Genomic DNA, 26,600 nt, shown 5'->3' with positions numbered 1-26,600 from the left:
TACAAAATACTTGGGACTCTACATTCCAAATATACACATAGAACTATATGATTCTTGTAACCAGGGGAGAATATTCTAAATTAACTAATTAAATAAACTTTTAAAAAAATATATGAATAACTTAGAAATACGTTTTGTCACCCAGTGGAACTGCTTGTTGGCTTTGGGAGAGAGCAGGGGTTGGGGGGGGGGGGGGCGGGGAGATTAAGATTCCTATAACCATGGGAAAATATTCTAAATAAAAATTAAAAAGGAAAAAACATTAGAGATTGAGGATAGGAGGACTTTGTAGGAAAAAAAACAAACTGGAAACATGAATTGATTGAAACCATTTAAGCCTACTTTAAAAATTACTACTGTATTTTCACTTAAAATTATAACATTTCATTACAAATATTATTCCATAAGCATTTCATAAACTAACACCTACCGTGTCTGAGTTCCCTTCCAGCAATATGTTGATGGCTCTGTTCACATCTCCATTACAATCATGCAGGGCCACTATGGATTCATCCTGGTTTTTCCCTGTTACTTCCATAAGCTATAGAAATAGCATGAATTAGTTAAGAAATGATAGCATTTTAATCAAATATTTTAGGAGCTAGAATAATATTTAGATTCTAGATTGATCTCTGTACTTCATGAGAAATGATCATAAAGTGACCCCAAAATTATCTTACATAAGCCCTATACTCTCTCATAATCAAGCTTGAATCACCTAATATATATGAAGACAGTCTTCCGAGATGTCCATTGGAGCAAGCAAACTTTTACTTCGCTGCTGACAAATCCCCTTGCTTATACAAGTTTTCTAAAGATAGATCAGTTCCCAACTCAGTTCCCCAACCGAATTTTATGTCATCTCCCCACTAAACTAGGATCTTTGTCATAGTACATCAATTTTGTATCTCACAAGCTGCCACTCCAACTTCCCCATTAGCAAATTAAAAAAAAAAAAGCCCCCAATTCATAGCTGCATAGTACATTAAAACAAATTGTATTAATGTTAGCCAGCTACATTACTGAATATGGAACTCAAGATTAACTCAAGGAGGTGAGGATAAAATGAGATATGTAAAACTTGTGCAGTGCTTCAAAAACATCAAAGCACTATAAAAATGCTAGATGAAGAGAAAATCTGTTATTAAAAGTCTATAAATGTAGCCAATTTCATTTGGCAATGTATTACTGCTAATGATAATAACAAGGTATGAAAAAAATGAAAGGAACAAAGCTCTAGTAATAGGTTATAAGATACTTCACAAGTGGTATGATAACTGCTAAAAGGTTAAAGATAAAATCAACTGTATTTTAAAAAATATGAAAAATTTAGATTATATATCTAAGAAAAAACTGTAATGCCTAAGCACTACTATACACCAAAGAAAAATATGATTGTTTTTTAAAAATCAACTTTTAGGCATATTAAGATAATTATGAAAAAATAAACATAATTTTCAATAAAGATTATAAGGGAAGAACTTTATCATTATGCAGTCAATTTAAAGGAGTTTACATGGATATGAGTCAATCATGTTGGAATAATCTCTTCTCTCCAAATATTAAAGACTTAGAAAGAGAAATGCACCGGGAAAGGGGGGAAGAGGTAGAATAGGAAAATTTTCTCATAAAAGATGCACACTAGTTTTTCATAACAATAGGAAAAATAAGGGAAGCTTGAACTGCTTTCATCAGAATTTAAAGAGAAACAAACATATACACACTCAACTGTCTATAGTAACTAACTTATCCAATAGAGGATCATCAATAAAGGGATAAGCAAAAGGCCTCGGAGGAGGAGATGATAAAAGGGAGGACAGATTAATGGGAAGTATCATTTATATGCATAATAGACTTTTGAGAAGGGTCAGGATAAAGAGAAAAGAAAATGGGATGGTGAGAAATACATAGTAAACATAACTGTGAATGGGAATAGGAAGATCTGACTCATAAAACATATGCATGGCAAAAAGGATCAGAAATCAGAATCCAACAATGCTAATCAGAATCCAACAAGAGACACTAAGCAAGACTAGAGAAGAATTTAATATGCTTCAGCTGAACTAAAAAAGGCATGAGTAATAACAACTATATCATCAGAAAAAGGAAAAGCAAAAATAGACCTTAATTTAAAAGGGGCAATCAGAGAAGCTTCATTTTACTAAAAGGTACAATAGACAATGAAGTAATATAAAAATTGATCTGATAAAGGCTTACTTTGACACAAATTTATAGAAATAAATCATTCCCCAAATGACAAAGTCAAAGGATATGAATTTTCTAAAGAAGAAATCTTTTTTTTCTCCCACTGATTCCCCTCGATATTCTTAATCTTTTGTTTCTATATCTGGATTATTTTACCATTTTTTCTAGCTCTATATATTAATTCTTTTGTTGTGTGGCATGGCACTGAATAAGTAAAATTGATTTAGGTAGTGCTGACATTTTTATTATATTGGCTTAGTATATACATAAGCAATTAAAATTAGTTCTGTTTTTATTTGTGTTTATATAATTACCGTCTTGGCAGGAAGACTCTCAAGTATTATGTTCTTTGCAGTTATCTTAAAAGGAATTTATCTTTCTATATTTTCTGAGTTTTGTTGGAAATATATAGAACTGCTAATGATTTGTATGGGTTTCTTTTGTATCCTACAACTCTGTAGAAGTTCTTGATTCTCAGATTTCATTTTACCCTTCAGATTTCTTTTTAATAAAACATTATATATCTGCAAAAAGTTTTCTTTTCTTCTTTGCCTATGCTTATTTCTTTTTGCTTCTAGCATTTCTAATATAATACTGAATAAACATGGTAATGATTCAGGTAATTCTTGCTTCATCCCAAACTTATTGGAAAGGCTTCCAATGTTCCTCCCATTGATATTTACTCTTCTTTTAGATAGCTATTACTTCTTTTAGGAGAAGCTCCATTTATTTCTATGCTTCATAATATTTTTCATAGAAATGATCATTCTTTTTTGCCAAAAGCTTTTTCTGCATCTTTTGAGAAGTATATAATTGCTTTTATTATTGATGTGGACAATTAATGCTTCTAGGTTTCCTAATACTGAACTAACCCTGAATTAACAGTAGGAATTCAGCACAGTATAGTGCAATATCTTTGTGATATATTGTTGTGATCTCTTTAGTTATTTTAAAATTTTTTGCATATATATTCATTTGTAAACTTAATCTATTGTTGTTTCCATTTTTTGCTTTTCCAGGTTTAGCTATGAAAACAAATTTGATCATGGAAGAAATTTTCTAGAACTGTTTCTTTACCTATTTTTTTTTCACTTTCTATAATATCAGAATTGGTCCTTGATATATAGTAGAATCTGCTTGTAACTCTATGGTTCTGAGTTTTGTCCTAGGGTAATTTTATTATTCTATTTCCTCTTCTATCTGGGCAATTTCTATTTATGCAAATTTTCATCTATTTCATCAAGATCTTTAATTTTATTGACCTATACTAGTTCCTAATTATTGATTGCAACTTTGCTGGTTACAAATTTACTCTCTTCATTTTTTGGATACTGGTAATTTGTGTTTGTTCTTTTTATGTTTCTATAAATTTAGCCACAGGTTTATTTATTTTATTGATTTCCCCCGCCCCCACATAAAACCAACCCCTGGTTTAATTTATTAAATCAATTATTTTAAACTTTTAATTTTTTTAACTTTCAATTTGATTCATCTCATTGATTTTGGGGGTTTCTCTTATGGTGTTTAATGGTGATTATTATTGATATGTAAGCTCTTTTGGGGGGGGGGGGGGGGTTATGGCCTTCAGGCCATTCTATAATTCTTAAATTATTTCTCCTTGATCTATTTTTTAGGTCAGTTATTTTTCCCATGAGACATTTCACATTTTCCTCTATTTTTTCAGTCTTCTGAATTTGTTTCTTGATATATCATGAACTCTTTAGTTTCCATTTGGTGAAGTCCAACTTTTAAGGAGTTACTTTCTTGAGCATTTTTTGTGGCTTTTTAACCATATTGTTAATTCTCTTTTTAAAAATGTTATTTTAAACCTATACCTTCCTTTCATTGTGAGAAATAATACTGTTTATTATCTTCAAGGCAGAAAAACAATAAGGACTATGTAATAGGGGTTAAGTGACTTGCTAAGGGTAATACAACTACAAATATCATTTGTCATAACAAAAGCCTGAAAACAAAATATGTGCCTAACACCATGAAACGGGGAAGGAAATGCCTATGAACATAATGGAAATTTTTAAACAATGTAACAACTATAATAATATAAATAACAGTCAACAATGAGCTATAAAATTGATCAAATGCAAGTTGAAGTTAGTACTATCCCACAAAAGTTAAGATAAATCTTTCTTTTATCTTGCCAATCTATTATGTACCAAGTCAATAGTATTATACTGAATGAATTTGGAGGTCTTATCAAGTTCTTTGTAGAATATTTCTATCTCCAGATCACCTGAAGCAAATATTGCAAGTAAACTGCAATCATCTTTTTGTAAATACTCATTGTTGCATGCAACAATGTTTCCTACTGCTTTATGATGTACCATAAAAATCAACTCCATCAGTTCCTTTGTTTTTCTAAGGAAGTGACTTCCACTGAGCTAAAAGAGAGGTGATTCAAGTTTTTAATCTCTCTTCTTAGGACCAACTTCCCCTGGGCATTTCCCAGTATCCTGAAGGTGACAGGGAGCAACTAGAGTTTTCTGAACAAAGGTACAGCAACATGGCAGATGTATACCTTTAGAAGGTATACATAATATAAATTTTATAAAATTAAATTTTATAAATTTGACAGCTGAGAGGAACTGGAATGGAGAAAAGAATTAAACAAAGAAACTAACTAGAATAGAAAGCTATAAGAGCAGTCTAGACATCAGATCATGAGGGCCTAGATCAGGATAGTAGCAGTTTCAGATCAAAGATGGACATGTAGACAAGAGATATTAAAACAGAACTGATGGCAAATTAAATTGTGGAGGGGATGACACCCAAGTTGTTAGTCTGAGCGACTTAAATGAAAGGAGCATTAGTTGGGAAGTGAAAATATCCAAGTTTGAATCCTAGCTTTACCACTTACTAGCTAAGGGATTCAGGGCAAGGTTATTGGCCTATCTGGACATAGGTTCCCTATCCAGTAAAATGAGTGAGCTGGAATAGATAATCTCTTAATTTTCCTTTCAGCACTAATGCTTTGATTCTACTGCTCATAATAATAATAACTAAAAAACGGTTCTGTGAGGTTTAAAATGTTATAAATTATCTCATTTGATTCTTACACTGGGTTAAGTAGTTAGAGGAAAAAAATGTAGAGTGGAAAGTGAAGTTAGTATCATGAGATCCAAGTTCAAAAATTACCCATGACACTAACCTATGATTCAGTTTCCTTCACTGTAAAAGGTGTATCAAGGGACATAATAATAATGTTTATAGCTCAAGAGAGGAAATGTATTTTAGGTACTTTGCAAACTCTTGAAGCCCTATATAAATGCACAGTTACTATAAATGTATAGTTACTATAAAAAACACAGTTGAATATTTAATAATAGTCAAGAACAATGAGAGTATCAACTCCCAAAAATCTTTAGCCAAATATTTTACAAGTAACCCTTCTAAAAAATTTCAATGAATCCTAGTTAATGCTAACCCTATATTCATTTTACAGAATTGAAAACCCTAGAAAATTAAACATTAACTCTAAAAATGAGAACTTGTTTCACTCCAATGTACCTGTTTAACTTTGTCTTCAAAGTCTGCATCATTCTTATCATAGATCATTTGAGCGAGGCGAATTTGTTCAGCTGTTGCCTAAAACAGTACACAAAAAATTAATGTTTGTGATAAAAACACAATCAAAATGCTAAAATTTGCATATGTCTAAAACCCCAAAATATTATGTTAATTTGAGTTATTCCATCAATAGTGGCCTTATGCAATTAGCACCAGTAATAATTATTATAAGGTAAACTACTACCAAAATGAAGACAAATATTGAACATTGTTCCATTTCTGTATCTAACTGTCCTAAAACTTGTGTTACACTTTGTGCCTACATTATTATCATTAGCTAATCATGGAAAAGAAGACCTCAATGTTTCTCTTCAGGAATCAGCACTAAAGGGGGCAGGAAAGTGAGAACACCAGGAGTATATGGGTAGGCAGAAGGGAGCAGTTGCTACAACAACTTGTTATAAACACTTTATTATACAAAAAACTTGTTATAAAAACAAGTTTCAGATAACATTCTTACAAGATCAAAGTTAAACCAAAAATACAAACACAAAATAAAATAAAGAATAAAAATCAATCATTTCGAAACCCCACCCCATTTTAAAGTTGTTAAGGTTTTTTAAGTTAAGTTTGGTGCCAAAAACTATACTACATATCATTTTTGTGTATTTCATGAGTGTCCATACACATAACTTCCCCAAAGTCACATACACTATATCCATGAAAGACTAATTACCCTTATAGTGGAATTGGAGACATGGAGTTAAAGATATGAAGTAATCCTGACTTACTAAAATAATAAAATAAAACAAAATAAAGGTTCTCTCTCTGTCTCTCTCCTTCCCTCTATTTCTCTCCCTTAAGTAAAGGTAAAAAGGCAAGCAACGGAGAATAGGGGCTTAATGCCTGAAAGAACTTAAAGCCTAAATTTGGAACTATGCCCAAAGGGGGCTAAAAGACTGTCTGCCCTTTGATCCAGCCATAGCACTGCTGGGTTTGTACCCCAAAGAGATAATAAGGAAAAAGACTTGTACAAGAATATTCATAGCTGCGCTCTTTGTGGTGGCAAAAAAGTGGAAAATGAGGGGATGCCCATCAATTGGGTTATGGCTGAACAAATTGTGGTATATGTTGGTGATGGAATGCTATTGTGCTCAAAGGAATGATGAACTGGAGGAATTCCATGTGAACTTAAACAACTTCCAGGAAGTGATGCAGAGCGAGAGCAGCAGAGCCAGGAGAACATTGTACACAGAGATGGATACACTGTGGCACAATCGAATGTAATGGACTCCTCCATTAGTGACAATGCACTGATCATGAACAATCCAGAGGGATCTATGAGAAAAATCACTATCCACATTCAGAGGAAAAACTGTGGGAGTAGAAACACCGAAGAAAAGCAACTGCTTGATTACATGGGTCGTTGGGGATATGGTTGGGGATGTAGACTCTGAATGATCATCTAAATGATCATAAGTGCAAATGTCAATAATATGGAAATAGGTTTTGATCAAGGATACATGTAAAACCCAGTGGAATTGTGCGCTGGCTATTGGAGGGGGTGGGGGGAGGTGAGGGAAAGAACATAATTCATGTAACCAAGGGAAAATATTCTAAATTGACTAAATAAATTTTACAAAATAAATAAATAAAAGAACTTGAAAGTCTTGGTTCAAATACTAACTCTGACACCACCTCTATAACACTGAACAAGTACTTAGCCTCTACATGCTTGGGACAATCCCATGAATGAGAAGAGCAAAAACTCAAAGAAGAGCATTCTGTGTGTGCATATGTACATATGGCATATAGACTATAGTAAGGGTCCAAAGCCTATTCCACCCAATTTCTATTTTTTGTTCCATTTCTGCCTATTTGAACATATTAAGTCCTAATTGACTTATAATACAAGACTCTCTTAAAACATCTATACTGGCTTTTTTGCTGCAATGTATTTTTGGAGTTACAAATTGACAGAAAACTAAAACTCAACTACTCTATGAAAGCTAAACCTCCATGCCCCCTTTTAAAGGGGGCAAAAACTTAAACCAATCTTCCTGAATTCTCTAGAATAGAACAGGTTCTTAACCTGGGGGTGGGGGTATGTGTGTCTTTTTCTTCCTTTTGAACACCCTTATTTCAACATATTTTATTTCCTTTGTAATCCTATATATTCTCATTAGACAACCAAAAGAGTCCATGACAAAAAAAAAAAAAGATTTCTCTAAAAACTAGCTGATCTCTCTTCCGATATACTTAATAAGCAATATCTTTTTATATACAGAATATCTCTTACATAACACCTACACTTAAGTAGCCATTTTCACGAAGTATGCTATGTGAGACAGTGAAAATTCAGACAATTATATGAAAAATATTTTGAGCTACTATGGTGGGGAGGGGATGCTTGATATGGCTCTGAAACATACTATTCCTGTTAACTTCTGCAATTTCTTCTCTAAATCCTAAGATCAAATGAAGAGCTACCACTAGGGAGCTGGGGGGTGGGAGCAGAAGACTATACTGAAATATGACAAAGAAGAGAAGTTTAATTTTATTTCAAGCCTATGTAAAGACGGAGACTTGAACTCGGGACTCCATTTCCCAGGAGTCCTTGTTCACTTCCCATAATGCTTTGTAATCGCACTGAATTCTCTCCTGGGCGAGGTCACAAATTATTATTTAAAGGAGTTCTCTGCCTACTGAAGGTCTCTTTCCTACTTCCGCTTTGGAGCAGACGGGTCTCATGATGTGAGTGAAATTTGAATGGGCCTCTCGGCCCACCTAGCACGTGCTTCTCTTCCTTGTATATTCTTAAATTCCTTATCTTAAATAAAACTCATAAAAATATAATACTCCTTGCAGAGAGAAACTAATTTCTACCTGCCTTAGTGTCCCCTAAATTTTAACTCTTACACCTTTCAAGAAACACTTGCCTCTCATTACATAACAGTTGTTATGCTCTCAAACCAGCCCAACTTAAATACCCAAACTGATGCTCATTTTCTTCATATTCCCCACTTAATATCCAATGTGGCACACTGGGAAAAGCATTTAAGCCCATTTAGGATTTGTATGTAAGGCAAGAATTCCTTTTCCATTGTGGTAAATGTTGGTGATGAAATACTATTGTGCTTAAAGGAATAATGAACTGGAGGAATTCCATGTGAACTGGAGGGGTTGGGGGAGGGGAGGGAAAGAACATGACTTGTAACCAAGGAAAAATATTCTAAATTGACTAAAGAAAACTTTAAAAAATTCCTCTAACCCACTCAAACATCTTTTCAGCAAAATGCAACTTCTCTGAACACATATCTATTATCTATAAATCCCCACTCAATAGCTTTAGTACTTTTGATTCTTCTTCTCTCTTGCTCAAAAACTATTTCTTTTTTTCTTTTTAAACCCATACCTTCCGTCTTGGAATTAATACTGTGTATTGGTTCCAAGGTAGAAAAGTGTTAAGGGCTAGGAAATGGGGGTCAAGTGACTTGCCCAGGGTCACCCAGCTGAGAAGTGTCTGAGGCCAGATTTGAACCTAGGACCTCCCAACTTGGGCCCTGGCTCTCAGCTGCCCCCAATTATTTCTAATATACTAAAACCATCTCCTTTTAGTTATACTTCTAATTTCTTGACACAATTCAATTAATACCACAATTATATGCTAACAGCATGTAGTTAAATTTTATACTAGTTGTGGAGAAGAATGAAAAATAAATGTATAACTGTTACCCCAGAGGACCTTAAAATCTAGTTTTAAAACACACTGAAAGTAATGCAACAAATAATTAAATGTCAAAATGTGCTATACAGATGTCATTTTGCTGTGGACACTTTTTAGTGAACCAGATCACAACCTCCAAACAACTTAATAATTTTTGAGATTAATCGAGGGTGAAAACAAAAATCATTATTCTAAAGTCAATCTGAAGATAACTTATGAAAGACCAAGCTCTCTGAGTTGAGAAATAACAATCTCCTAATACATTTGAGAAATTAGGGAGTGTCTACACAACTGAAAGAAAAATGGGAAGAATTACATGTTTTAGGAATCATGCAGTGAACTTTAAATCAATTAGCTGAAAGAAAAACATGGATGGAAGAACTCTAAATAGATAAAACAGCATTCCAACTTATTTAGACTTCCGGGTAAACATGGTGGCAGTCTAGAGGCATCCACTACCTACCGATATAGACTACCTCAAAAGGTTAAAAAAAAAACAAAAAACTCATATGAACCAACTTAGTATTTAATATACTAATTCTATGACAAAAAAAATCTATATTCATTGGTGAGTACTAGATAAGATCTAGTAATTGAATTGTCACAAAAATTATCACTTCATTTTGTTTAGATTACAAGACTGTAATCAGTGACTTTGAAAATGTCTATCCAAATTAGAGTACAAATCAATACACTCAGAATATAAGACTCATAAAGGTCTGGAGCCTAAAATGGAAAAAGTTAAGCCTTTCTCAAAATAAACATGTATGTATCTTGACCCTAAGCAGTTAGGTGATGCAATGGATAGAACACTGGGCTTGAAATCTGCTCTCAGACATTAATTACTCTGTGTGACATTGGGGCAAGTCAACTTAACCCCTATTGCCTCAGTTCTTCATCTGTAAAAATGAGCAAGAGAAAGAAATGGCAAACCACTCCCAATATCTTGGATGAGAAAACTCCAAATAAATTTCATGGAGATCTGAACAGAACTGAAACAACTGAACATGAACATTCTAACCCTATTGTATTACATAAAAGACCAAAAGATCGATCACCTTCAAACAGATGAGCCCAAGCCTATTTACATGAAAGTTAAATATTTCTTGAGATTTTTTTCCCATTTTTTGATAGCCTGACGAAGTCAAACAAAGAATTTTGAAGTTTCTAAATATCTCATCTCTCTAAGACTATCTTTTTTCTCTGAAAAACCCTTCTGTGTAAATCCAAAAGACAAACAAAATTTGAAAAAAAAATTTTTTTTTAATCAAGAACTAACAGCCCTCTTAGAGCAAGAAAAAATCCAAGTTGAAAACTGCTTTAAAATATTTTTTTACTTTGGGGATAGCTAGATAGCTCAGGGAAGATTGAGAGTCAGTTCTAGAGACAGGAGGATCTAGGTTCAAAACTATCCTTATAAACACTTTAGCTATGTGACCCTGGGCAACACCATTGGCTGGAACTTATTGCTCTTCTGCCTCAGAACCAATACTCAGTATTAATTCTAAGATGGAAGGTAAGGATTTTTTAAAAATGCTTTTACATTAACTAAACATACACAAATTATATACAAAGACACTCAAAATTGACTTTAGGACTCTAAAATAATGACTAGAAAAAATTAAACGATTTAAACCAAGGAATACTTCATTCAATTTTTAAAAAAATACTATTATAAAAATATGAGATTTCCTGAGGCTTCCTTTTTTTAACTTTTGATATGTTAACTGTTTTACCTACACACATATTCCTAAATAATGAAACCACTACATAAATACTAAATTATTCATGGGATAACTTTCAGAATGTAAAATTTGATTCAAACATATGCTAAATATCTATCTGTATCACAAGTCATATGAAAAAATTAAAGAAACCTTAAATATTATATATTTTATAGATGAGGAACTCAAGGCCCTAGATTAAGTGACTTGTCCAATGTCATGCCTCTTTAGAGGAAGTGCTATCATCTTTCTTTAAGTTCCTGGGAATGGTCTTTCAATTTTTAAGTTATGGTTAATACCAGCTAAACTGCTTAAACACATTAGATGTATTGCTATAACATTTCCAAAAACTCTTCAAGACTCCACAGATCCTAATATGTCAGACCCTTCTATCTTCCACTATCTCCCGAAGTGCTTATGTTCAGTGCTTCCATGGCACTATCCATTCCATATTCTGCCATCCCCTTTTTCCTTTTGCCTTCAATTTTTTCCAACATCAAAGTCTTTTCTATTGAGTCCTATCTTCTCATTATGTAGCCAAAGTACTTAAGCTTCAGCTTCACAATTTGTCCTTCCCATCAACAGTCTGAATTCACTTTATAATTTTATGAGTATAGCTATAAGCAAAACACCACGAGGTTAAAGGAAATAAAACCATGAAAGGCAAACTTTATTATGCTCTCCATAATTCACACGAGCTACCACCTTTAAGCAAAGATGAACATGCTACTTGCCCCAAAATCATCTTTAATTCTCCTTGAATAGACACCATCTTTTTGGTTATGGTTAAGTAAACACTCTAGAATGAACACTGGGAATGAAGTAATAGTATTCCAATAAAGGTAATACCAAATAGGAAATGTTTTGTTGTGAATTTTTTCTTCATTGGAAAGAAGGATAAATTGTATTAACTGCCAACAAGCTACATAAAGTTATCGAAAATGAGGATGATGGGGGAAAATGCATAAATCAAAATTGACTTTATTATGAGTAGTCAAAAGATTAGTCTTAACTAAACAAGAGATCAAAAAAATAAAAAATACAATGTTCACTAAAAGGTCTATTTAGTTGAACTACAATGGATAGATAATATAAGAAAGTTTTATCAGACCTTGTCAATCAAGTTTGATATCCATAATATTTGGGAACTAACAAAAATATACATATCTATGCACACAGGATAACAAGAGCCATAGCCAATAGATAAGCATCGTTTAAGATACCAAATGTTTCCAAAAGAATAGTAAATTATAAATGGCTACATCAAAAATTCCCTAAATCTAGGTTATCAAACACTTTCCACAAACCACATGTGCAGCCCATACCACACCTGAATGCAGCCCAACCCAGAATAAAATGTAATGGGAAAATAGTTAATAAAATAAAGTTTAAAATAGAATAAAATATAAATAGAATTACATTTTAATAGTCAATATATAGATTCAATAGTGAATCCCTTTTCTATTGAATTTCATAATCCTCAATAGTAAGAGAAATGCACATTAAATCAATACAGTGGTACATTTCAGAAAGACAAAAACAGTGTTGGAGAGATTTGGGAGGGTGAAAAATGATCAAACTATTCTGGTTATCAATTGAAAATTAAACAAGAAAAAAAATGGAATTGGCCATATCCACATGGCTCAGTAATGTAAGGGAGAAAGTCAGATCCAGTGTGGAAAAGAGCAACCTAACATGGTTAAGGAAGATGGAGGATTACAGGAAAGAACATAGAAGAGCTGAGGAGAAACTGCCAGATGAACTCTCTCCCCCTCTCCCCCTCCCCCTCCCTCTCCCTCCCTCTCTCCCTCTCTCTCAGTAAATGGAGGTGACCCCATTCTGGTCATCTATTACAGTAATCTCATTAGAGCATATACTACAAGGAAGTAAAATATTTTAAAAGGTACAATCTGTAACAAAACATTTACAGTACCATGCTTGCTTGTTTTTCTTTAACCCTTACCTTCCATCTTTGAATCAATACTCTGTATATTGGTTCCAAGGCACAGAGAGTAGTAAGGGTTTTGCCAATAGGGATTAAGTGGCTTGCCCAGGGTCACACAGGTAGAAAGTATCTGTGAGGCTACATCTGAAACCAGGTCCGGCCTGACACTCTATCCCTATGGTGGCAAACCTATGGCACACCTCTGTAGGCATACTCACCATCACCCTAACAGAGAGTTCACCAGAGTTCTTACTAGAAAGTCAGAGGGATGTGGGGCTAGGCTGCTCTCACCTTCTCCATGCGCACCTGAGGATATCACCCACCCCTCAAAGGTTAGCCATCATTGCAGTCTGATGGATATCACTAGCTGCCCCTACAGTAGCATTCTTTGTGCCAGTAAATAGTAAACAAATTGGGGTTTTCATCAATAAGGGAATGCCTAAAAAAAAAAAACTATGGAACACAGTACTCATATTAATAAAGGAAAATAGCTTTGAATGTATTAAGAACGCTGATGATAAAGAATGCCTCCAACCTCTCTAAAATAAGGTAACAGTCTAAAGGAGCAAATGAAGACTTCCAATTCCCAGACAAGGCAAATTTAGTTTTGCTTGACTCGACCTGTCTATTAGAAGGGAGAGGTTCTATTTGAGCATATGGGGAAAATGAGAATGGGAAGAGATGGGGAGCAGGGTGGGAATTACAAGTAAGAGAGCACATAGGTGATAGAAAAAAAAAGGAATGGATTTCAGTGTAACATTTTAAAGTCCAAAAAGAGACAAGCAGAACAGGTTTCTTAACAGGTTTTCTAGGCAACTAGGTAACACAGCAGACAGAGCACAGAAAGTTCTGATATTGGATCCTGCTACAGATAATTACTAGCTATGACGCTGGACAATTCATTTAATCACTCTGTGCCTCAGTTTCCTAATCTGTAAAATGAGGTTAACAATGGCATCTACCTCAGTGTTATTGTGAAGATCAAGTGAGTTAACAGATGTAAAGCCCTTTGTAAACTTAAAAGAATATATAATATACAAATATACATATAATACATGTTAGTTGTTTTAATTATTACCACCTCAAATTTAATATTTTTTAAACTTTGTATTTAATAGAAGTTTACAGCTTCACATTCCTGCTTTCTGTACACTGAAATGTCTTTTACTATTCTTTAAATTCATGATTAAAAAAAACCTAGTATGTATAAAGGAAAAATTATTATACAATAAGAAATTGAGAAAAACATTCATACAAAGAGTAAATGAGCAAAATCAAGAGCATAATGCACAGAATGACCACCACAATATAAATGTAAAAATCACTAAAAGGAATCAAACACTAAATAAACCAAAAGAGGGACTCTAGAGAACAATGAAATTGTAACTCCCTTCCTAGCTGAAGGGCAAAGAATTGCTGAAAAGATATTATATATAATATCAAATGTATATTATTTTTTAAGATTTTGCTTAATTGTTTTTCTCAGTCATAAGGTAAGGTCTAACCAAGCACGAAAGGCTTGAAATGAATGGTAGGAAAAAAATTTTTTATTAAAGGTCAATCCCTTTTATAGAACCACAGATTTTCAATTGAAAGAGACTTTAAAGGTCACTAGTTCAATCTCATTTTTCATGAGGAGACTATGGCCCACTGAAGGTAAAACATTTGTCCAAGGTTACATAGGTAACTAAATGGCAGAACCAGGATTAGAAATTTTAACTTCTTCCAATGCACTATGATCTCTTAAAACTAACACCCTGAAAGTATGAAACAATGTCACATGTTTAAACAATGCAAAATACAGCAGTTTTATCACCTTTAATAAAATGGTCAATTGTCAGTACTCTTCCAGACCTCAATTGGAGTTTTCTTGGCAAAAAAAAAAACTGGAATGGTTTGTCATTTCCTTCTCCAACTCATTTCAAATATGAAGAAACTGAGGCAGAGGATTAATGACTCAATCAGGGTTACACAGCTAGTTTCTGAGGCCAGATTTGAACTCACAAATATAGTATTCCTGACTCCAGGCCCATTGTACCACCTAGATGCCACAGTAGGGCCACAGAGATGTTATAATCCATAAATCACATATATTTATCATTTGAATACAGTATAATTTTATTACTGTAGATTCCAATAATTCAAATAAAAATTTAGCCTCACCTGATTCAAGTTAGCTATCTGCATAATACTTAAGATTTGTTAAATTAGCAATCATCACAAAATTTGGGAGAGTTTAGCTGATTTTATGATGATAATGACTTTACTAGACTATAAACATTTGTATGTTAAAAAGCTTTGCTAATCACAATACATTCTTATTGAATAAAAGAGCCTTAAAACACATGAAAACATTACTTGTTAGGATACTACTGTATTTGAAAGTAATACATTTTCAACTCCTAAAAGTAATAACTACTAATCAGGGGCATTTCTTCAACTGATACAAATGAATGGCTTTAATATATTCATCATAATTTTGTATCAAATTCCTCTTGCTAAGTTTTGCTTAGTCTAAAAGTAACAGTTTATAGTCCTTGGGTCCACAGCCAAGTGATAAAAACAGCAGCTAGAAGCTACAAGATATCAAGAAATATGCCTGAGAATGCAAATTTTCTCCTGGCAAGGTTTCTCTTCCTGTTTTAAAGCTCTGTTGGCTTTTCCTACTGAATTCCCTTAAAAAAAAAAAGTTTCCTTACCAGCAAAGGGTAGTTCATATTTATGCTTAAATTCTTTTACTCCAATAAAGATTAATAAAACTTACCTGTACTACTTGTTTTGGTGGCTGTGTCATCGGTGTGGTTGAAATCTGAGTTTTGTCCCGAGTGCCCCGGGAACGTTCACTGCCCACTGAAGTCATCATATACAGTATATACAAAACAACGTATGTACAAAATAGAAAATCTGTAAGAAATCAGAATAAAGCATTTCAGACACATCTGAGTAAAAGAAAGTTCCCCAATTATATGAGAAAAAACTAAGACATACGTAAGAAAATACTTTTTATTGCTAGGTTAAAAGAAAGCTATGCAATATATTTAAAGTTTTTTACTGGTAGTAATGTTTGTTGGTAAAATATTCATTTATTCATACCAGTTTTATTAGGAGTAATAGTTTCAGTAGAATTTCCACTTGAGTAGGAGTTCTCAAATACAAATAAAACTACAGCCAGTTCCTATCCTATTTTCCAGTTTCATTCAGATCAAAGACAATACTTTTGACTTTTTTTCCTATCTCATTTGCCAGTTTCCCTGAAACTGATTCTACAAAGGTAATAATGCATGTATAGTTAGGACTTTTCCTTATAATAATTGTTCTACTTCCAAGAATAACTTTAGACAATGGAACCACTTACAAATTATAAATTTGCAACAACAACAACAAAAAAAGACTAACTAGATTCATGCTGAGAAATAATGTCAACTCACTACTTCAGGGAAGGTTAAAAACAAATTTTACCAAGATAAATGACTTCCTTAAAGAGTTGCCTATTGGTCACTTTACATAGGCAGCAACTATTCAAGATGTTATAGAAGAAATTCAGAAACACGATTATTGATGAGCTTGTGTCTTTGTAGGCTTTAGCAAGCAGGTACCAGAGAAAGAAAACATTGGGCAGAGCTTTGAGTTACAGAAAACAGAAACTGAATTTCTGGCTTCAACTCACATATGGAAAAGAAAGTAAGGTAGACAACAAAAGATGCTTAAACTCACCAGCATGAACTTGTAACTAAAACAACACTACCACTAGTGTTTCTATAGACTCAACTAACCATCACAGGGTAATGCATACAAGCATCTGAATAAGTTAAATTACATCCCTCAAAATAGATAAAATTTAAAAGAATTTGCCAGCCTTTTTAGATTTTAAAATACAAATATAGAAATATCACTACCAGAAACAAGTTTATTCAAAGACACACAACACATATGTTGTCTTTTCCAATTAGAATTATCAATCTAGAAGTCACTTTTCTGTCTAAAACAAGTAAGAAATTCCAATCTAATTCTTAACTAATTAAGAGTTCACAGATGCAAAGAACTTCCTATAACTAGGCTGACAACACCTTAATTACTAGAAGTATTTGGAGTTCTGTAATACTTTATTCTTTACCAACCTGGATTCTCCTCCTGTCTGACCCTGCAGGTTACTCAAATCCATTAACTGACATCAGTCTGTTATCATGGAAATAAATTCATCATTACAACTTAACTGCAGAATCAAGGAAAGGAAAAATGGGCTGGATGAATAGAGTCCTTGTTACACAAGTCATATATTCAAACAATACTGTATCCTTATCAATTCCAAAGCTCCCTCCAACAACCCATTCTTGTCTGCCATTAACTGCTACTCCTGTCCACGTACTTCCACTGTGCACCAGTCTATTTGCCAGAGACCTTTATGTTCTCTTTATATCAACGGAAGCAATGAAACATTCTGATAATCCATCTGTCATTCTTAATTTTTGTCACATGACCAAGCCATTTTCTCTTCTGTCACACAATTCCTTGATGATATTTTTTTATTCCTATTGTTTTTTAGTGTTCCGCACTGGATCAGTACTTATTTTAGAAAATGTAAAATTTTAGACTTGGAAGGAACCTCAGTTAATAACTTAGTCCCAGAAGAAGTTAAATATATGACTTCCTCTGGGTCATACACAGCTAACTGGTAATAAATCTGAGAGGAGAAACCAAGTTTCCTGAATTTCACAGTTCAATGTTCTCAAATATTTTATACTGCAGTTATTAATCTTAACTAATAACTTGCAGCTAGTATCTCAGGCCTCGTTTCTCAAATGTATAGAAAAATGAGAAAAATTTGTAAGAATAAAATCATTCTACAATTGACAAATGGTCAAAGGATATGAACAGGCATTTTTCAGACCAAAAAAAATCAAAGCTATCTAAAGTCAAATGAAAAATGTATCCATTAGAGAAATGCAAATTAAAATAACTCTAAGGTACCATCCTCGTAGCTTTTAGATTGGCTGCAACAGAAAAGGAAAATGACAAATGTTGAAGATGATGTGGGAAAATTGGGAAACTAATGTACTGCTGCTGGAGTTGTGAACTGATCCAACCACTCTAAAGAATATTTGGAATTATGCCCATAGGGCATAAAATATAAAATTGCACAAATCCTTTGATCAAGCAATACATACTACTACTAAGATGGTATCCAAGAGATTTTTTAAAAAGGGAAAAGGCCTATACATACAAAAACATTTATAGCAGCTTTTTGTGGTGGTAAAAAATTGGAAACTGAGGGGATGTCCATCAGTTGGGGAATGGCTGAATAAGTTTGTTTGTAATGGAATACTATAAGAAATGAAGTGCAAAATTATTTCAGAAAAGCCTAGAAGGAGTAGATTAACTGATGCAAAGTAAAGTGCGTAGGACCAGGAGAACATTGTATACAGTAAAAGTAATACTATACAATGATCAACTGCCAGTGGCTTAGCTATTCTTGGCAAATCAAGAACCAAGACAATTCTGAAGGACTTCAGGTAAAAAAGGTTATCCCCACCCCCTCCAGAGAAAGAACTAATAGAATCTAGATTTGGATAGTAGCATAATACTGGGTTTTTTTACTTTTTTTTTCTTGGAGTTTTTTGGTCTGTTTTTGTCTCCCCCAAAGTGACAGATATAGAAATGTTTTACATGACTATAACCTTTAAACTGCTTGACCTCTCAAGAAGGGAGAAGAGGGAAAGAATCTGCAACTCAAAATTAAAGAAACAGTTAAAAATTGTACATGTAAAAATTGGAAAAATAAAGTATTAAAATTTAATTTAAAAAATTTAAAAAGCATATGCTCTAATTATATGTATATGAAGGAATAAGAAATATTTTGTGGAAAATAAGTATTAAAATATTTATTAATTAATGCAGGGGTCCCCAAACTTTTTACACAGGGGGCCAGTTCACTGTCCCTCAAGACCATTGTAGGGCCAGACTATAAAAAAAACTATGAACAAATCTGTCTGGGATAGCGGAGGCTGAAGCACTGGCTGTGATGGGCCTGTCACACCTTGCACAGGCCCATCATCACCACCACTATACAGGGCAGCAGTATATACAATGCGGAATCCCCTCCCCCATATCGCTGCTCACCATGCTGACTTCTTCCATTGTGCAGCCACATAATCCTTTGCGTGGGGCCTCGTTCTTGTTCAGTTCCTCTCAGAACAAGGTGCCATACAAAGGATGCCACTAGAAGTAGTACTATACGGAAGTAGTACTGTAGGTGAGCAACGCCATGCTTTGCGGCGCTGCCACATACAGTACTCCAGGAGCACAGGAAGTGCAGTGGGGACCGGATAAATGGCCTCAGGGAGCTGTAGTTTGGGGACCCCTAACTAAATGTGTCTGCCTAACTACAAATGATATTGCACCAAACCCCATTAGTACCTCAAGGTATTCAGATGAATAAAAAGCCCCTAAAAATCTAGCAATGGGGGCTCCTAGGATTGAAAGACAATCCTAGAGATGGGAGGTCCTAGGTTCAAATATGGCCTCAGATTTCCTAGCTGTGTGTTTTCCTGGGTAAGTCACTTAACCCCCATTGCCTAGCCCTTACCACTCTTCTGCCTTGGAACTAATGTTATGATGGAAAGTAAGGGTTTTTAAACAAAAAACTAGCAATGCATATTCTCTAGATCAGGGGTCCCCAAACATGTGGCTCCCTGAGGCCATTTATCCAGTCCCCACTTTCAGAAGGAGTATCTCTTTCATTGGTGCTCAGTGAGAAGTGCACAGGATGCAGATGCAAAGCAAGGCATCACCTACAGCACTACTTCCAGTGACATAATCCTTTGTTTGGCACCTTGTTAGGAGAGTAACTGAATGAGAACGAGGCACTACACAAAGGATTATGTGGTTGCACAATGGAAGAAGTCAGCATGGTGAGCAGCGATATGGGGGAGGAGATTCTGCATGGTGTATACTTGCTGCCGGGTATAGCGGTAGTAGTGATGGGCCTGTGCAAGGTGTGACAGGCCCATCACAGCCAGTGCTGCAGCCTCCACTATCCCAGACAGCAGTATTCAGTGTCACAGGCCCAGCACTGCCTCCAGTACTGAATACAGGCATCGGATAGCGGTGAACTGGCTCCCTGTGTAAAAAGTTTGGGGACCCCTGCTCTAGATCATTGTCTTTATTCTCATTCCTTACAGTGAAAATGCCTATGGTAAAGAAGCTTACAACCTTTAAGAACATGGTAATCAAAAATTTTAAGCTTTAATTTTGTTTGGCAGCACCACCAAGGAGACTAAATTTCACTTTCTTTAAAAATGTCACCAAAATGACCAATGGTTCTCAGAACTCAAAAATCCCTGCTCCTTTTTTGCCTTACCTTTCTCCAAAGACTATCTCATGACCCAATATCCACCTCAAAATCTTTTGCAATCTTACAAGAATTAAAAGATCTCCAGGAGATTCTTGGGTCCGTGGCTGAAAAAAATCTCTCTCAAAAGGATAAAAGATAACGGATACAGTAATTTTCCATGCAATCACCTGTGGTAAGAGCTTCATCAAATGATTTAGGAGTACTGCTGAAAAATGACAAACTTGTATCAAAAACAAACTGAAAAACTTAACTCTAATCTATGCTTCTACTCCAAACTCGAGAACACATACTACCCAATAGCCTAACAAAGAGGTAAAGGACTAGAGGTACAGCAAATTGAAACTTATTTTCAAAAACTGTCAACTTGAGTGTATGATTTTACTGAATTAAAATGATCTGTTACAAGATACGTTCATGGATTTTTTTTTAAAAATAGGGGAGGAACAGAAGTAATGATTATGATACTCCCAAAAAGGGTTATGTTTAAAGAGAAAGAAAAAGAAAAAAGAAACAGAAAATAGGAGATCCACAAAGATGAGCAGAATATAATTTTTAAACTAATGTTGAATCTACCATGACAGTTTTGGAAAAAAAAAATGCTGTATATTTTTAAATGAGACTGCAGTGTTTCATGTGTGTCCTTTTTTCTGTCTGGTATAAGAAAATTACTTTTAAAAATGATCTCAAAGTGTATACTTAAAAGTGAAATTTTAAAAATCAATTCTCTCAGTGCAAATGGATAAAATATACTAAAATGGAATGAACATGTAATGACCTTAAGGTATCCCATGCAACATATTTTTGTTTTTAGAATTTTATTCAATTTATTTTTATAAATATTAACTGTCCCCCTTCCTTGCAAACTCAAAACCCTATTCTTAGTCCTCAGTGACCTTCAATTCCTTTGGCCCCTTAGTTCTTTTCCCCCCAGACCATTACACCAGCTACCTTCCCTTCCCGTTGATCCCTTTGGTAAATCAGTTCAACTCTACACTGTCTCCTCTTAAATTCCTTACCCACTTTATCCTACTTCTGATTTTGCACCCTTCTAAGCCTCAGCCCTGGTTTACTTTCTGCCATTTAACCCTACTCTCATCCTGCTGCCATATTAGCTAGAGAAAAATCATGAAACCATGTTGACCATTACAATTTTAACTAGACCCTGACTGGAAGAAAGCAAGCCTTCTCCGTAAGTATCTCATTCACCACAATGCCTTTTCATCCCTCCTCAAATTTCCCATTGCTCCTCATCTTCTTACCCCTCTCAGCTGAGAACCTTGCCTCAAATTCCACTGAAAATATTGAAGCCATTTGTAAGAACACCCTCATCTCACAACACCCAGATGCCTTTTACCACTACCTTTATCCATTTCACAAAAAGAAAGAGGTGACATTGCCAAAGCATACTTCTCTACTTACACAAGTGATCCCATTCCATCCATCTTCTCGGCAAATTGTCCCTACTTTTATTCCCATTCTCTCATTTATGCTCTATCTCCTATCTACTAGCTGCTTCTCTACTACGTACAAATATGTGCTTATGCCACCTTATCCTCAAAAACCCTCACCTGCTTTAGCAGATATCTGTGTCCCATTTCTCTAAGAATGCTAAACTCAACAATTCCTCCAACTTCCTTCTCACTCTTAAGCGTGTGCTTCCTACCAAAACTGTTCATTCCAACATTAACTAATCAACCTCTTAATCATCAAATATACTATATATTTTATAATCTTTATCCTTTATGACATCTCTTCTGCCTTTGCCCTGCAAATCACCCTCTTCTCCTTGATTCTCTTCCCTCTAGGTTTTTGTGATCCTAGTCTCTTCTTTCTCCTACCTCTCATTAGCTGCATCGTCATCCAGACCATGCCCATTAAGCATGGACATCCCCCATGGCTCTGATTTGGAGCCTCTTCTCTATATTTCACTTAACAGTTCCCAGGATTCAATTATCTCCATGCTGATGATTCTCCAAATTATTTTTATCCATCCCCAATTCCTCTGCTGACCTCCAGTGCCTATTAGACATCTCAAAGTGATATTCCCTAGTTTTCTTAAAAACTCTGTATGTCCAGAAACTGAACTTATCTTTCCTTCTCTCTATTACTGTCCAGGGTACCATTATCCTCCCAATCATCCCTGCTCACCACCTAAGTGACATTCTCAGTGGCTCATTTTTCCTCCCCTCTAATAGCCAATCTGTTGTCAGAGCCTGTCAATTTTACTTTATTAACATTTCTCCATATGATTTTTCTGATGCTATGCTGCCACCACCCTGGCGCAGGCCTTCATCTCACCTTACAGCTGTACTAACTTGCTGATAGGTGGTCTCCTTCACAAGTTATCTTCCCACTTCAGTTCATCCCGCACTCAGCAGTCAAAGGGACTTTCCTTAATAGCAAGTGTGATCATGTTATTCATTCAATAAACTCCAATGGCTCCAGGATAACTATAAAATCCTGTTTGGCATTCAAAGTTCTTCAAAACCCAAACACTACATTACTCCCTTCACAGACTATGCAATCTAATGCCTTTGTTGTTTCTCACACATGGCACTCCATCTCCTTGTTGTATATTTTCACTGGCTATCTCCCATGGCTGGAATTCTCTCCCTTCTTAGCTCTTCCTCCTGGCTTCTTTCAAGTTCCAGCTAATACCCCACCTTCTACAAGAAGGGATTTCTAAATTTTCCTCAATTTAAATACCTTTTTTCTATTGCCATTGCCAATTTATCCCAAGTATAATATCCAGCTTGCACACAGTTGTTTTCATGTTATCTACCCCACCAGACTATGAACTCCTTGAGAAGAAAGACTGTCTTTGGCCTTTCTTTGTACCTCTAGTATTTAGCACAGTGCTTGGGCTGGTAGGCATTTACTGTTTATTGACTGATTGAAATACACATAGTTAATAAAACCAATTATCTACTAATATTTATCTGACTCTCCAACTATGCATTTTGGGCAAAGCTCCAAAATGTTTTCCAGAATGGCTGGACCAATTTACAGCTCCACCAACAGTGCAATACTGTGTCTGGTTTCCCACAGCCCATATAACATTTATCACTTTCCTCTTGTTATCACTGCCAATGTTCTGAGTGAGACAAAACCCCAGAGTTGTTCTAATTAGCATCTCTCAAATTATTAGTGATTTAAAGCATTTTTACATATGAATATTAAAGATATATTCCTTTGAAAACTGCGGGTTCGTATCCTTTGAACATTTATCTACAAGGCAACAGCTCATTTTATAAATCTGGATCGATTTCTTTATACCTTGAATGTGAAACCTTAGTCAAGAGAAACTTACTACTGGGACTTTATTTCCTGTTATCTATTTCATTCTAATTTTTAACTGCGTAAGACTTGTTTGTTAAAATACTTAAAACTTTATAATAAAAATTTTCTTTTATTTTCTGTGACCCTTCTCTAGCAACTTAAAAATTCCTTATGCAATTTATTTTCTTGATATCTGAGACTCCATTTTCCCCCTAAAAGTAAAATAGCTGATTCTGGAAAGCAATCTGAAACCATGCCCAAAAAAGTTATAAAACCATGGAGTGATCAAAGAAAGATTCATATATATAAAAATATTGATAGCAGCTCTTTTTGTGGTGGCAAAGAACTGGAAACTAAGAGTACTTAATCATCAAGTAGATAGTATACAGCTAAACAAAGTATATAGTAAATTAATGCAATGGAGTAATTATGATGTCATAAAGAAATGATGGAAAGGTTAGTTTAAGAGAATCTAGAAAAAATGTACAAAGTGTTTCAGAGTGAAATGAGCAAAAGCATGAGAACAATTTATACCCTGGCAACAATTAGGAAGACAAATAGTTTTGAAATACTCAAGACTGTGATCGATGCAATGAATTACCACAATCCCAAAGGATAAAAATGAAGTAATGCCTCCAATGTCCTCATAAATGGACAAGTATTTAGAACAAGTCATATATTTCTGATTTGGCCAATGCTGGAATGAGTTTTATTTAACTTTGTATAACTGTTACAGCCCCTCCACACTCCCCAAAGGGTCATAGGAGGAGAAGAAATTAAATACTATATACTAACCCTCCCAAAAAAACCATACATGACAGATGATTAGCCTTTGGAGGAATCCATTCTACTCTTAAATAGCTATAATTATCAGGAAGTTTTTCTGTACCTTAAGTCTAAATTTGCCATTTTATAACTTCAACAGTTTCTAGTTTTAATCTCTAGAACCAAGTAGAACAAGGGTAAATCTGACAGCTATTATGTTGCTCCTAAATGTTCTTTCTCCAAACTAAGAGATAAAACACCATTTAAAAACTAAGCCATTAGGAAAAGACACTACCAGGTTAGGTTTATTACATACTAGGGACCAAATCTGCTTTCAATAAACATCTCTAAAATTACGAATCACATCAATAGGAAAATGTTTCTATATATTCGCTTTGCACAGCTTTTAAAAACATAACCAAGAGTTAAAAGTTAACACATGTGCCTTTTACAGTCATATATACTATCACTAAATTATGGAAATGATCCAAGGGCAAATAAGGGTACAAAATTTTTACCAACCTACCATAACACAAAGACCTTGACTGGCCTGAGAGGCAAGATAGAAACTATGACTCTTCTTTAGCAAAGCTGACTTATCAGAGTCCAGCTATATGTATTATTGGTAGTCTACAGAAATACTATTATCCTTATTTTCTACCTCATTTCTTAATTGCCCACCCCGACCTTGGCTTCAATTCAACTACCCTGAAAAAACTGTTGCAAAGAATTCCTAGAATAGAAACAGATAGGAGCAACAGATACTAAAAATAACCCAGTGAAGATTCAGGCTTATCCGGAGTTCTTGAATTATTGGAAGCCCTAGCTTATGAGACTCTCCTCTCTTCCAATAATACCTGTTTTCCTCAGTTTATCAGAAATATAAGCAAGAAGCTTTTTTTTTTTTTACTAAATCCTCTGTAAATCATACTAGATTACAGTATAAAAATTAAATTACCATTTATACTATAAAATTTATTTTACACAGTCAAGGACACTATCACACTTAAGCCAGAATTTGTTTGAATGTTTGATTATAATCAAATGGTATCTAATAAAATTCTGTTAAAATACCTTGTACAGCAGAGGTGTCAAACAAACAGCCCACAATACTCCTGAATGTAATCATAATCAGATTCAAATGTAATTAGGAAATATTTAACAAAATAAATAAAAAATACAATAAAAACAGATAATATTCCATTTTAAAACCAAGTTAATATGCAGCCCACAGAGATCCTTATGTACTATTAGGTGACTCCATTCCTATTTGAGTTTAACAATACTACTGGGCAATTTCCCCCCCCTAAAACAAAGCTTGGCATCTGATAAGATGTTCATACTCTGAAATCAATTTGCAGATGAAAGACTTAAAAAAATTCTAAGTTTTGGTCCTACTGTCTTGGTATATATGCAATCCTCTTAGCCAGGAGGGAAAAAAGAATGGTTTCCTTCATCCTACAGAAAGAATTATCTCAGTGTTCATAAGCTCCCTCTGTCCAAACTCCTTATTTCATAATTCAAGACTCCATCATAGCAACATACTAATTTCAAAATGTGAAAGTTTGAGATGTAGCTAACCTATAGCCCTGGGTATATCTATGTTTTCCCTGTCTCCCACCACCACTACCACAACTATGCCTAAAAAATCCTAACCTTCATCTCTAATCTGTACAATCAGAATCGGGCTGAATAAAACTCCTTTTCCCCTGTTATCATCAACCATGGTTCATATTAGCCCTATTCCTCCCCTAGTTCCTACGTTCCTCTGCTCTTCCCTTCTACTAAATCCTCGGCCTATATTATTAAAACAAAAATAATTCCCCATCATCCTCAAACTCTTCCTCATTTACCTTCTCTCTTGGCACTAAATGAAAACTAGGCTTTCTTCTGAAACGGGTTCCTTATTCTTTACTTGCCCTTACAACATACCTTCCTTCTTCCCTCCCCTCCTTTATAAACTCAAAAGAGTAGCCTCTCCTCTTTAAAAGTTCCAATTATATCAACATGTACCAATTTTCTACTGAGAATTCTTAAACTTTGGATCTGAACTTTGGATGTTTTTATATTTTTAACTGC

General features: G+C 34.5%; 1 protein-coding gene across 17 annotated transcripts in view; it reads right to left on the bottom strand.

Moving 5' to 3' along the window:
* UBAP2 (ubiquitin associated protein 2) overlaps positions 1-26,600 on the bottom strand; it is a 122,672-nt gene that overhangs the window by 82,691 nt on the left and 13,381 nt on the right. For 16 of the 17 annotated variants that reach the window (XM_056803896.1, XM_056803894.1, XM_056803901.1 and 13 more), the window contains exons 2-4: positions 15,891-16,030; positions 5,731-5,808; positions 431-541 (exon numbers count right to left, since the gene is read on the bottom strand). In XM_056803896.1, the coding sequence (XP_056659874.1) occupies positions 431-541; positions 5,731-5,808; positions 15,891-15,989 (288 nt within the window). In that variant the 5' untranslated portion in view covers positions 15,990-16,030. Of the gene's footprint in view, positions 1-430; positions 542-5,730; positions 5,809-15,890; positions 16,031-17,244; positions 17,263-26,600 lie in introns of those variants that run through there. The other variant, XM_056803897.1, reaches the window with a different exon arrangement.

The sequence above is a fragment of the Monodelphis domestica genome, chromosome 7 (assembly GCF_027887165.1).
Source record: "Monodelphis domestica isolate mMonDom1 chromosome 7, mMonDom1.pri, whole genome shotgun sequence".
NCBI lineage: Eukaryota > Metazoa > Chordata > Mammalia > Didelphimorphia > Didelphidae > Monodelphis > Monodelphis domestica.
This window is presented reverse-complemented; position numbering and strand designations above follow the sequence as displayed.